The sequence below is a fragment of the Psittacula echo genome (genome assembly GCF_963264785.1).
Source record: "Psittacula echo genome assembly, chromosome: 1".
Taxonomy (NCBI): domain Eukaryota; kingdom Metazoa; phylum Chordata; class Aves; order Psittaciformes; family Psittacidae; genus Psittacula; species Psittacula echo.
The window spans coordinates 97,871,976-97,885,570 of record NC_137735.1 but is presented as its reverse complement, the minus strand read 5'-3'; the positions used below and the strand labels follow the sequence as shown (position 1 = coordinate 97,885,570).

At 49.2% G+C, this 13,595-nt stretch overlaps 1 protein-coding gene across 4 annotated transcripts in view; it reads left to right on the top strand.

Annotated features, from left to right (window-relative positions):
* Window positions 1-13,595, top strand: part of LOC308220576 (sodium- and chloride-dependent GABA transporter 2) — a 29,912-nt gene that overhangs the window by 2,337 nt on the left and 13,980 nt on the right. For all 4 annotated transcript variants that reach the window (XR_013956692.1, XM_080616690.1, XM_080616689.1 and 1 more), the window contains exons 2-6: window positions 2,291-2,425; window positions 3,215-3,355; window positions 3,560-3,644; window positions 7,016-7,148; window positions 10,974-11,108. Coding sequence is in view for 3 of the 4 variants with exons in the window: in XM_080616690.1 (XP_080472816.1) it covers window positions 2,291-2,425; window positions 3,215-3,355; window positions 3,560-3,644; window positions 7,016-7,148; window positions 10,974-11,108 (629 nt within the window). In the remaining variant the exon portion in view is untranslated. The remainder of the gene's footprint in view (window positions 1-2,290; window positions 2,426-3,214; window positions 3,356-3,559; window positions 3,645-7,015; window positions 7,149-10,973; window positions 11,109-13,595) is intronic.

Genomic DNA, 13,595 nt, shown 5'->3' with positions numbered 1-13,595 from the left:
TTGCTGTTGTTTGCTCTTGCTTTCGCCTCCTGTGGCGGGGTCAGGCCCTCCCTGGGCCCCTCCGATTGGGAAATACCAGGGAAGCCTGTCTGGTGGTGTGGCTGCTGCTACCGCAGCCCCTCCCCAGTGTTCCCCAACCCAGACAGACCCCAGGGCCCACCGCTGCCCAGTCCCTCCCTGGGATCCCCTGGCTGCAGTTCAGTTAAACACAGACTTGTATATGAGAATCATATCCCTTGGAAATAGGCTCCGCTTTACGGTAACGTGATTGCATGCTAGCTGGGAGCTCATAAAATCATAGAATGGTTTGTGTTGGAAGGGGCCTTAAAGCTCATCCAGTTCCAACCTGCTGCCATGGGCAGGGACACCTTCCACTAGACCAGGTTGCTCCAATCCCCTTCCAGCCTGGCCTTGAACACTGCCAGGGATGGGGCAGTCACAGCTTCTCTGGGCAACCTGTGCCAGCGCCTCAGCACCCTCATAGTGAGGAATCTTTTCCTAACATCTAATGTAAATCTGCCTTCCTTCAGTTTAAAACCATTCCCCCTTGTCCTGTCTCTACAGGCCCTTCTGAAAAGTCCCTCTCCAGATTTCTTGTGGCCTCCTTTAGGCACTGGAAGCTGCTCTAAGATCTCTCCGGAGCCTTCTCTTCTTCAGGCCAAACCAGCCCAGCTCTCTCAGCCTGTCTTCTCCTGTCTCTAGGAGAGGTGCTCCAGCCCTCAGAGCACCTTCATGTCCCTCCTCTGGACTGGCTTGAGCAGGTCCATATCCCTGTCATGTTGAGGACACCAGAACTGCACACAATACTCCAAGTGAGGTCTCACGAGAGCAGAGTAGAGGGGCAGGATCACCTCCTTCGACCTGCTGGTCACGCTCCTCTTGATGCAGCCCAGGATACGGTTGGCTTTCTGGGCTGCGAGCGCACACTGCTGGGTCTTGTTGAACTCCTCGTCAGCCAACACCCCCAGGTCCTTCTCAGGGCTGCTCTCAACCCAGCCTCTGCCTACCCTGTATTTGCGCTTGGGATGGTGTTGATACAACCACTTGCCCTGCTGTTTGCCTCACCAACTTCTATTTACTGGTAAAGGGAGAACATGTGGGTAGATGCTCCTTACTCGCCCAGGGCTGCCTTCAGTATCCCTTCAGCTGCTGTTTGCCCACAGATTGCAGCCAAGATGCTCTTCCTGTGTTTTGCTGGTTGCATTTTTTTACAAGAAGGGCAGGGCTGTGGCTCTGTACCTGGCTGGGATGAACATGAGGTAGGAATTCTAGCTGGTCTCTAAAGCTCCCCTTCCTTGTCCCTGCCCCTGTGTGCTAGCTAAGCTTTTTAATGAAATCTCTTGGTTCTCAGTTCACTTGTGCATCAGGATTGTTATTTCTCATACACCCTCACCGACATGTCCCCAGAGCACATTAGCATCCCCCAGGCACAGAACAGGCCAATGCAGGGAAAACATGGTTAGTGGCTGGCTGGGTTGCCACCTCTGACCCTGCATGCCCCTTTGAGCCCACTGCTGCTATCTGCTTGGGGATAGCCTTTCCACATCAGCTCCCCATCCTGCCCTGTGTCACTGTCTTTGCAGCAGGGCTTGAGCAGCTTCAGCGGTGCATGAGTGCAGCAGGGAGCATGGACCATCTTGCAGGGCTTCTCCTGTACTCTGCAGGCTAAAAAGCCATTACTGCATTTAACATTAGGCTGGGCTGATCAAAAGACTGATGCATTTTCTGTCTCTCCACCTGGTTTCTTCATAGGGCTTGAACAGGAAGGCAGCCCTGGCTGCTGCTGTGACGTATATGCATTACTTGCTTTTCAGTGAGCAAACGGTTGAGCAAACCCACAGCCTGGGTGAAGGTGTCGGTCTTTATGTGCTCTTCAGTTCCTTGGTGTAGTCATCCATGGGCTAATCAACTTAGAATAACCAATGTGAAAGGAATCACCAACTTGATTAAAAGTTACAATGGCTTTACAGTAGGGTGTTCTCTATTTCTATGCAGCTATTGAGAATTTGTTTCACTTTTCTGCACAATTATCAGGCCTAGACACTTTCCTTTTCTCTCTGTCTTTTCCAAATGGTGAGTTTCTCATGCAATCACATCACTCCAGGAGATGAAATGTGAGGAAAATCCCTTTTTCCTGGCATCGGGTCTTCCTTCCCCTGCAGCCCCCATCCCTCATCCCTCCCATGCTGTTCCCCCTGGGAGCAACCTGCCCAGTGCCAGGCTGGAGATGGCCTCACCTCAGTCACCCCACAGCACTTACTTTTTCCTATCCGTTCCTTGAATCTGCCAGGTGCCTTCTTCATCCCCTACCTCATCTTCCTCTTCACCTGCGGGATCCCTGTCTTCTTCCTGGAGACGGCGCTGGGCCAGTACACCAGCCAGGGAGGGGTGACAGCCTGGCGCAGGATCTGCCCCCTCTTTGAAGGTGAGTGGGCTTGGTGGGGGGACCACAGGAGCCCAGGGGAATGAGCAGTGGTGCCTCTCCCCATGTACCTCCACACGTCCGCTGCCTGCCCTTGAGAAACCCAGCTTGGGAGGAACTTAAAATATAATACTCTTTGTTAAGTCAGTGCTGTGCCATTTTCCAGAGTTTGCAGATGACTGAAAACCTTAGTGCTGGAAGGTGTCAGCTGTCTTAATAAATTATTAGCATTCAAATCCACTTCTAACACTGTTTCAGCACAGTCATCCAGCCTCAAGCCACTTACCGTGATTTCTTTGAAAGTCTCAGTTGCCTCCTCTCCATGTACCAAAGCTTCTGGATACTCCTCCAGCACCTCTCGGAGAAGGTGTGTGGTGTTAATGTAACACCTTCTCAAGCAAAAGTGAAAAGGGGTGAGGAAATGGAATAGAAAGTGAATTTTGGTAGATGAGGTGTTACTCAGCAGGTGGAGCACTATCATATGTTTCTGTCCCTTTGGGTGGCTTTCAAGCATAACCTGCCCATCCCCTGCCTAGATTCCCTCCTGTTGCCACCCTTTGACCACAGAACTGTGTGATGGGGCAGCAGGAAGAGAGGCTCCTTGGGGCCCCTGATGCAGCATGATGGGCTTTGGGGAAAGGATGATGGCTTTGGTCACCCCATTGGCACCCATCCACCAGTGCAGTCAGTGCAGAGCAATAGATGAATGCATCGTGTGAGCACCTCCCAAGGGGAGTCCCCTTCCCACCCCAAGGCTTGTGGGTCACCTGCCTTTGGGGCTTCTTTCTGCAGGAATTGGCTACGCCTCCCAGGTCATCGTGGTACTGCTGAACTTCTACTACATCGTTGTCCTGGCCTGGGCCTTGTTTTATCTCTTCAGTTCGTTCACCATCGACCTCCCCTGGGGCAGCTGTGATCATGAGTGGAACACAAGTGAGTGTAGAGCCCCCTCCCAACCTTCCACTGGAGGTTTCTTACCCTGGGACTCCTTTTGTGCATCTTTGGGAACACACAGAATTTGTCTGACTCAGTGTCAATGAGTGTTGATGCTGGGGATGGAAAGGGAGGTTTTTCAGTTCATCTGGTACTGCAGCCACTGTTACTTATGCTCCCTCTCTTTCTGCACCTCTCCTGAAGGAAACTGCATGGAGTTCCAGAAGGCAAACTCGACACTCAATGTGACCAGTGAAAATACCACCTCCCCCGTTATCGAGTTCTGGGAGTAAGTAAAGGAAAGTCCTGTACCCCCCTTTCCTCTGGGACATACCTTCCCTAGGCAAGGAACAAACCCTACAGCAGCACATCCTATTAACCTGTCCTTGTCAGAAGAGGACACAAGAGGAAGCTGGGCAGGTCAGAGTGAAGGCTCTCAGAGGCTGCACTGTCAGTCAAGGGTAACATCATTGTGCTTATAGTGTTCGTCTGCAGCTGTGCTGACGTGTCTCAGAGCCATCTGAGTTTGTCTTTCTCTGATGCTGTATACCTGTCCCTCTGGACCTTTTGGGTTTCTTGATCTCACTGACCTCAGTGATGGCTAGCTGACTGTGCAAGGCCTTACCTCACTGATGCTCCATCTCCTCTGGCCCTTGATATTTCATTTATTGTCCTTCTATCCCTTATGCCTCCTCTCTTGTTCTTCATTACCAGCTCTGAACTCCCTTATACAGTTTTTTCCTTCTCAAATGTAGGTGAATTGGCTGCATGTTTCCCATCCTGAAGCTTTGTTCAGACATTGCCTGGGTGCAAACCTCAACAAAATTAGTGGCACTCCCTCAAGATACAGTGGCCGTTACTCTATGGTTTTGATTACAGCTTATATGTCTGCTGGATTATCCATTGCTCTTGTTTTGTCCAGAGCAGTCTGCCCCATGCAGTCCTTCACATGCCTGAGGGCTGCATCCAGTGTAACCCTGCTCAGGACATGGGTGCCAAGACTATAGGTGAGAATGGGGTGAGATCTGGGTGATCCACAAAGCAGCAGTTCTGCAATGGGTTTTTTGTCTGCATGTTTTGCAACCCATAGTATATTCAGCTGTTGAAAAGAAGACCTTAAAGCCCTGAGATACATTGTAGGAGTCCGTGCTGGTGATGCAGTAGGTGACGCGTTTCCTTTGAATCCATGGTACTGCGTCATACCAGCATGTTCCCAGGAGGCTCTGGCATGGTGGGTGGTGGCTTTTGTATGTGGGTTAATCTTCATCTTAAAAATAGAAGAAGAGGTGATGTTTTCACTTTAGAGTGACTAATATGCAGCTGTCCTCAGGAGAGAAGCTCTGCAAAATGGAAATGAAGTGCTAGGGTCAGCTTCATGCTGAAATTTGCTTCCTCATTCTCATTATTTTCTCCCCTTGTGTTAGTTACCCTGAGGCACAAAGTAGCTTTATTTCTGGCATGAAGGCATAGGCCTGTTTGCTTGGCATCCTTCATGATCCTCAGCATCTCTTGGGAGAACAGGCCCAGTTAAGCACTGAGCCCTGGCTAATAGACTGTGCAAGTAACCTCTCTGCTGCCACCATGGATTTCCCTTGTGCTTTTAGATGGATGGAGTGCTTTGCCCTTGCTGCCCTCAGCAGGGCTGCTGAGTGCTGTCAGTGCACGGAGCACACAGCACATCCAGGGCATCCCCAGCTCAGCACAGGGATGCTGTTTCTAAACCTTATATTCTGTTAATTTTCTTGGTTTCATGTGTGCTCCCTGAGTCTGCACTCTCCCTTTGCCTGCTACTCACATGTGTTTAGATGGTGGCCCACCTTAGCCTGCTTTTCTTGATGCTGGCTGCTGGAAAAGTTGATGTTCCCATCACTGCTGTTCCCATCCTTGTGTTACTGGAGAATAAGCACACAGGACTGGAAACTTCCACTATCCATTGGTTCTGATGCAGCATCTGTTCTTGCCCTTCTTGGACAAAGAGGTGGGAGGTCACTGTTCCTTGAGGTGCACTGACCTGCCTGATGGCACGCTTCTGAGGCCTCTTCTGGCTGCAGTACATTGCTCAGTTAGTTATGGTCCACAGGCACCCGTTCCCCACTGATTACAGAGTCCATGTCCTCAGAAGCAGGCAAAGAACAGCAGGACAAAATGTATCTGGAGAAGCAGCCTCATTTTTCTGACCCCTCTCTCATTCCCTCAATCCGCTGCAAGGCTGTGAGGCAGAAAAGGAGGCAATTCTTACACTGTGGCTCTTCAGGAGCACCACCTTTATTCTGGGTTAACTGCTATGTTTTGCAGCAGAGCAGGCATTGCTGCTGGGCTCCAGTGTCCAGGGCAGTGCATGTCCCTCTCTGTCTGAATCAGGCTTGGGGCTTTGGGACTGCACCATGGTGTTTCCATGCTCAGATTCATCTGTGCAGTGTAGGAGATGGAGGAGGGTGAATCCTTACTTCTGTAAGTGATGGGGAAGATTTTATATACGCGTGACATGGAAAGCTGTTCTATGACCAGGATGAGATCATAAGACCTTAGCCAAACAGAAGTCCATATAATCCAGGATCTTATCTCCACACTGGCTGAAAAAGGATGCCCAAGATGGCCTCTTCTGACTGTGCAATGAGGATTATTGTGGCCTTGGTTGGGTCTTAGTCATGGCATGGGACGCTATGCTGCTCTGGGTCCTGAGGTGAAATACGTAGCTGCTCCTAAAGACAGAAATGCACTATAGAGAAGGGGCTGTGCAGCATTGCTTTTTGGGTGGTCCCAATGGGTTCTACATGGAAAGTGCAATGTGTCATTTGCTTTGAGGCTTGAAACATGTCAGAAATATAGGTGAACTTTGTAATGTGCATGGAAAAGTTGTAGGCAGAGCTTACGTGTCCAAGTGCCACATGTTCTTGCAGACAGGGCAAGACAGATGAAGGGTGGGAGGAGCAGGAGAATCAGAATCATAGACTCATAGAATCAACTAGGTTGGAAAAGACATTGAAGATCATCATCATTACCCCAGGACTGCCAAGTCCACCACTAACCCATGTCACTGAGGGCCTCATCTACATGGTTTTTGAACACCCCCAGGGACGGTGATTGCACCACTGCTCTGGGCAGCCTGTGCCAATGCCTGAGCGCCCTCTCGGAGAAGAATTTTTTCCTAATATCCAATCTAAACCACCCCTGGTGCAGCTTGGGGCTGTTTCCTCTTGTCCTGTCACTTGTTACTTGGGAGAAGAGACTGACCCCACTACAAGCTCCTTTCAGGTAGCTGTAGAGAGTGATAAAGTCCTCCCTGAGCCTTCTCCAGCCAAAACACCCCCAGTTCCCTCAGCCACTCCTCATCACACTTGTGCTGCAGACCCTTCACCAGCTTTGCCCTTCTCTGGACCTGCTCCAGCTCCTCAATGTCTCTCTTGCAGTGAGGGGCCCAGAGCTGAACACAGGATTCAGGGTGCAGCCCCGTCAGTGCCCAGTACAGGGGGATGATCACTGCCCTGGCTCTTGATTCTTTTGAGGTTTGCAGCTCAGCCCTGAGCCTTGTTAGGAAGTCAGCTCTTCTCCCCGCAGTCATCAGGTGCTGTGGAGGTGTGGTGAGAACCAGCATGGTTGGGAACATTAGTGGCCAACATCAGTAACACCTGGATGTTCCTTTGCTTCCCCCCGATGCAGGAGGAGAGTGCTAAAGATTTCTGACGGCATCCAGCACCTGGGCAGCCTGCGCTGGGAGCTGGCTCTGTGTCTCCTGCTGGCATGGATCATCTGCTACTTCTGCATCTGGAAAGGGGTCAAGTCCACAGGAAAGGTGAGTACTTGGTTCATATCCAGCCTGTTCCCTTGATCACAGGTGGAATACTTGATCTGCTCATGTCTTGTACATTCAGAGAGTTCCTGGGCATCTCCTGGGAACCACCCTCTGAATAAGCTGGCGGGAGCCTGCAGGGCTCAACTTGTAGCAGGAGTGTGAGCCAGGCTCTGTGTTTTGGGCAGGAAAGCATGCGGGTGCCCAGACAACTCAGAGCACTAACTTCCAAGACATATATCCCCACCTGGTCTCTCTCTCTGACTGGTCCAAGAGGTCCTGCAGTCTTTCTATTTACAGGGTGGTTGCACGTTCCTTTCCCTTCCACCACACTGTGAGCAAGCAGCATGTTTTTGCCTCTGTTGGCAAGTGCAGCTGGGAAATCTTCAAATTCATTAGATAGTAACGAAGGTAACTGATGGCTTCAAAGCCCTCTCTGCCCCTTCATCTTGGGGATCTTTTCTGATTTTCATTTGTCCCAGCTTTTCCTACAGTTGCTCGTAGCAGTAATGGTCTCCTCCCCACACTGGTCACTACAGGGGTATTTCTTTGAATGCTTCTGGGAAGGGTTGGTGTGATTGCCCAGCTCCATCCCATGCTCCCTCTATTGCAGAGTGTGCCACTGTCATCTGCACTCACCCCATCACTTACTTTCTGCTACCACCTCCTCACCCATTCCCAGCCAGCTTTGTCTGGAGCCAGCAAGAACAGCTGGAACTGAAAAGGTTTAGTATGTTACCTAAATGGTGTCTTTGCATGCTATGGACAGGACATCAAGTGTGATGGGGTGTAAATTTCAGCTGCATCCATTTCCATCAAGTTGATGGCATGAATGTTAGCAGTTTCTCCTGCTTCCAGAATGGTCTGGGATTATGAAACATGACAGGGAAATCAAGCAGCTTGCAGAGATGATATTTTCTGGTTTCCATGGTGTAAAATTAGAAGAAAAGAGCAACTGCTTGCTGTGGTGGCCTGGTAAAAGAAAGCAGAGGCAGTCTAATAACAGCAAATATGATACTAAGATACAGCAAACATAGTGTGGGAAGTGCTGAGAAGAAAATCATTCTATTTTAGATACAAGTTCTAGGTTAGATGCCAAACACTTTTTAGCAAAAAAGGACTAGTGATGGTGAGATCTTTTCTTCTTGAAAACAGAAAACTCCTTGCAGTAAAGCAACAGTGTTCACAGGTTTATTGACACTTTTTAAATTTAAGAATGGCTGCGGGAATACAATCCCACTGGCAAAGAGATATAACTTAGTCCTGGGGATTTGCCCTTGGAGGGGCAAACGTCATGAACTGAAATCGTAGAATCGCAGTAAGAATGGTCATCATAAGTATCATAGAATGGTTAGGGTTGGAAAGGGCCTTAAGATCATCTATTTCCAACGCCCCTGCCATGGGCAGGGACACCTCACACTAAACCATGTCACCCAAGGCTCTGTCCATCCTGGCCTTGAACACCGCCAAGGATGGAGCATTCACAATTTCCTTGGGCAACCCATTCCAGTGCCTCACCACCCTCACAGTAAAGAACTTCCTCTTTATATCTAACCTGAATTTCCCCTGTTTAAGTTTAAACCCATCACCCCTTGTCTTATCGCTACAGTTCCTGATGAAGAGCCCCTCTCCAGCATCCCTGTAGGGCCCCCTTCAGACACTGGAAGGCAGCTATGAGGTCTCCACGCAGCCTTCTCTTCTCCAGGCTGAACAGCCCCAGTTGCAGCAGTGGTTCGCATCCTCTGATGTGAGGGCTGCCCGACCCCGAGGAGCACTTGCAGATGCAGGAGGTTGTCACAGATGGAACCACTTTGCTGAGGCATGTGGATCAGATTCAAATAAAACCCTGGATGTTGTTGACCAGCATGTGACAGAACAATCTCACTGATCCCGGCAAGGTTCCTAGTGATGTAGTTAGTGCTAACAATGCCCGAGAAATAAAAAGATTGGGTCTAAGCCAAGCACTGAGTAATATCTCATTGGATCCAGATGTTCCTGTTGTTAGATGAAAGTTTGGCACTCTTAATCCAGCAAAATATTCTCCAAATTCAGGCCTCTGGTCTCAGTGCAGATGTGACTGTTGAGTGAAAAGCCTTACATGCTAGTTTGTGCAGTCTGTAAAGCACACAGGACATTACCAAAATGTGAATCCAGACCATGCCAGACAACTACCAGTTTGCGTGGTAAGCTCCTAAGACCAATATTGCTTAGAGATCCAGCCAAGAATGTGCAACGTGTCATCCTGGAAGACCGCGCACTAGGGTTCAAAGGCAATGGGTTGTTTTTGTGAGTTTTGTTTTTAATCTTGCCTTTATGGTCTAAGAAAGATTGGACTTGCATCCTGTCATTTTCTGAAAGAAGAATTCGGTTGTGTGATAAATACAGGGATGATTGTTAAACTCGCAGGACCTGCAGATTTGATTAACTGTCACTGTAGAGCTCTAAATCAGAGACTCCTTGAAAACCTGAGAATGAAATGAATGATGGTGTTTGCCTATGTTGGAGGATGCTGTCCCTGCATTCCTTCAGTGTTCAGAGGGAGGGGGATGGATCTGCTCACACAGACATCTCCGGCAATCATGAGCTCCAGCAAGGAGCGTTTTTCACCAGCCTCTGTGGCATTACCTAAGGCTGCCACGATATATAGAGCAGGGCATATTAAATGCATAGAAAACCTGGAGCTGCAGACAGAGATGATAATCTACTAGTGTGTTTTTTCAAGGATGGGATATCTCTCAAATCCTTCTCTCCTTCCCCAGTCCAAAACTGAACCACTGAAGAGTGTGTATCTTGACTTTGGGGAGTACTCTCATTGCGGCGTCAGGTGCTTTGGATGCTTATTCAGATGGAGTACATTGGAGTAGATCCGGAAGTAAATCTCATTATGAATCACCACTCAGATTATAAGGATTACCCAGGGGCAGAGTGAAAGTGGTCGTACTGTCCAGGGAAATCATACGCTTGTTCCTAATAGGACCTCCTCTAATGCAGAAACTGCTCTAGCTGTGGCAGAGCCTGCAGGCCTCCCAGGGATGATGGGCTTTAGGTGGATTTTGAAACAGTTCAGTCTGGATGGATGGGCAGGTGTGAGAAGTAGATCATTTCACATCATTACATTCTGCAGTTCCTCCAGAGATGAGCTTTAGCTCTCTGGAGCATAACTGCCAAAGCTAAGAAAAGAGCTGTAGGGTAGCATTCAGGTGAAGCGTGCTGATGCAAATCCTGGCTCAGCATGTCGACACAGGAAAAACCTGAAGGAGCAACATTTCTTTTTTGGCCTAGCATGATACAAGTGACTGAACAGCTTTTTTTCAAGGTGGTCAGTAAGTCTTGAAGGTGAGGAGGCAATGAGAAAATATTGATGACATTACTTGAATTGCTGGGGAGGTTGCATGAGCCCTGGTTATCAGTTTGTGTGGGAAACACAGGTGTGTTGTTGTTGTGGCGCCCTTCAACAATTAGTCTCGATAGTCCTGAAAGTACCCTGGTAATCCCCAAATGGAGTTCTATATTTACCAGGAGTTGAGACCCTGGAAGGATTAGCTGATACTGGCCTGCAGCATTCCCCCAAAGGATGTGGCTCCTTTGCTAGATCGACTATTTCAACTCTATCAGAGTAAGTTTGCATTGCTTATGGGGCTAGGTGCTTCCTGGGTGCATTAAAATGCATTTCTTCTACCACAGGCAACAGCAATGTGCTCAGTGAGGCAGCCTGCCCCGTCCCCTGCCTATCATCCCAGCCCAGGGGTTAGTGCTGTGCTGCCGGCCGGTGCTGTGTACTCTGGCCTGTGCTGCTCACTGATGTTTGTCCCTCTATCCTCCTCGCAGGTGGTGTATTTCACGGCGACATTTCCATACCTCATGCTGATTGTTCTGCTGATCAGGGGAGTCTCCCTTCCTGGGGCGTTCCAGGGAATCCTCTTTTACCTTTATCCAGACATCAGTCGCCTTGGGGACCCTCAGGTAAGGTGGAGGGGGGACTGAATGGCTGAATTGTGCTTGCATGGATGCTTGTGGCTGTTCTCTCTTCCCTCCTTTTACTTTTCTCATTTTCTTTCTTCCAATTTCTTCTTTCTGTCTTCTCTTTTTCTTCTCTGTGGGCATAAGGCAGGGGCTGCGATGTTGGTGTGTACTCTGACAGTCACCATGCTCTCTTGTCCTCAGACTCCATTCTGTTACTATATTTTCTAGCCTGAGTTGAGATGGGTTCCCTAGAGTATAGGTAGTGAGATTTAACCCTTCATCATGAGCAGTGCTTGCTATTCCTCTCCTTTCATGGGGATACTCCCCTGCGTCAGAGGCAGAGGGTGCATGGGTACCACTGCACTGTGCCTGCAGCTTGCAGGGAAAAGTCCTGCTCCTGGCATGCTTGCTCCAGCTTCCCTGGAAGCATGCCGGGTGCATGGGTGATGGGAGCCGTGGCATGATGCAGCAGCAGTCCCTGGGACCCATCCACCCTCCTTGCCCCCTGGACTCTGTTGAGAAATTCCTGCCTGTCTGATGGGAGGATCAGCGCCTGACTGCTGCTTTTAATCTCTTAGGGACAAGTTCTTCCATGTTAAATCCTGGCTCCAGCTGAGCTGCTGTACCAGCCTTTGTGTGAAGGTGTTTCCAAAGGGGATTAAAGGGTGCCTGCCTGCCTGCCTGGAAAATAGGCCAGCAAAACCCTTTGTAACCCCATTAACACATTCTGGTCTAGCCGCAGTGCTGCCCCAGTTATTAATTTTGTGAATGGCGACACAAGTGCTGTCCCCATTGTGGATAATGGGAGAACATTGTAAGAGGAATAGTTCTGACTGATCCTGCCCCCTTGGTGGAGGAGAGAGGATCCGTGGTCTCTGTGGGTTAGGCTAGCAGCATGTCAGGAGCTGCAGTGCATCCCTGGATCCCGTCTGTGCCAATGTGGCTCTGTCAAGTCAGTTTGACTTATGGCTTCCGATCTGGGGAGCTAAACACGAGTGTCCAGTTTCCAGCTCCAGGCGGTCTGGTTTTTATCATGGAAGGACTTGGAGTTCCTGCTCAGCTTTCTGGAAGTCCCTCTCTGGCCAAGGCTGAGCCTGAATGTGGGGTGAAAAGCCTCATTTTACAGTGGCTGCTGCTCTCTTGCTCCCTTGGTTTGCCTCTGGATAGGAGGTGGGTAGAACAGAATGCAATCTCGGTGTGAAGGTGTAGCAAAGCTTGGAAGGCTGGTGAGAACAGGTCTGTGCTTGCAGTGTTTGCGGCTCAGTTTGTGCTGATGAGGTGCAAGGGACTTCTGAAATGAAATAATGTTTTCAAACGGTGCTCATTCACTTATGAAAAGTCCTGTTGTTACTGTGGCTGTGTCACCCCGGGGACTGAATTAAACCACTTCAGGCATGGCGTGGTTTTGCTGGTACTAGCTGTGTCCTTATTAGGTCCGTCCTGGCAAACTTTCCCAATTACAGCCTGAGCTTTAGAAGCACAGCTTCCTTCCAGCCTGGAAAGTGCTAATACACTGGTGGAAAGGCAAAGTAACCCTTCAGTGTGAGAGGGTGGCTTATTCTTGACGGGGGGAGGAAAACTTGCTCCTCCCTCCCCAACTCCATCATTCTCTGATGAATGTTTTGCTTCTCTGGGAGAAAAGCAGGGATCTGTAGCAGCAGTTGCCTTCCTCCAGCATGCTTTACCCATCCTGCTGAACCAGGGAGCAGGGCTTGAGGCTTCGCTTGTGTTTTCCCATCAGAGAGGGAAGGGTTAGTACCCCAAGCACCACACGTGTGCTGGGCCCCCCTGTCTCTGTTCAGGGACAGCGTGAGTCCTGCCAGCCTGTCGGGGCCAAGTGGATTGTAATTGATTTGTGCTCAGAGGATGGCAAGCTGTAATTGTTTATCCGCTATCCTGTACTGCCTGGAAAAGTGGGAGATCCTTTAGTGCCTGGGAAGGGATCCTGGGAATTGAGACAAAAAAGTTAAAGATATCGTGCTTATTGTAAACCTTATGATAGGGCATCTCAAGAGGAGGTTTAACCAAAGGGCAAACAGTGTGCAAGGGGACTAAATCAAATCTCTGTTAAAGTATATAAAAAACTAGGTGAAAAGAGGGATGAATTATTTAGCAGATTCTACCAGGGGAGCAGCAGCAGCTGAGATGTGATTAAGTGTCAGAATATCAGACTGGTGTGTGGAAATCATTGCTTTTCACCTGCCAAATGACCTTGGACAGAACTGGGAAATCCTGCCTACGAGAGCTCAGGATAACTGATTGATGGTGGTCTCTTCTGGCCATGAAGTCCACAATGCCTTAAATCTTTCTGTACCTTCATCTTATAAATCTATGAAATGCTTACCATTCAAATGGTAGATAAAATTCACATGGTAGGTAGATTAGACTATACAGAGAAACTGTCCAGGTTTTGAATGATGCAGTCCAGTTTTGCTCAAATACAAGCAGATAACAGCAAAACCACTAAAGTGATTATCTATTTTGAAC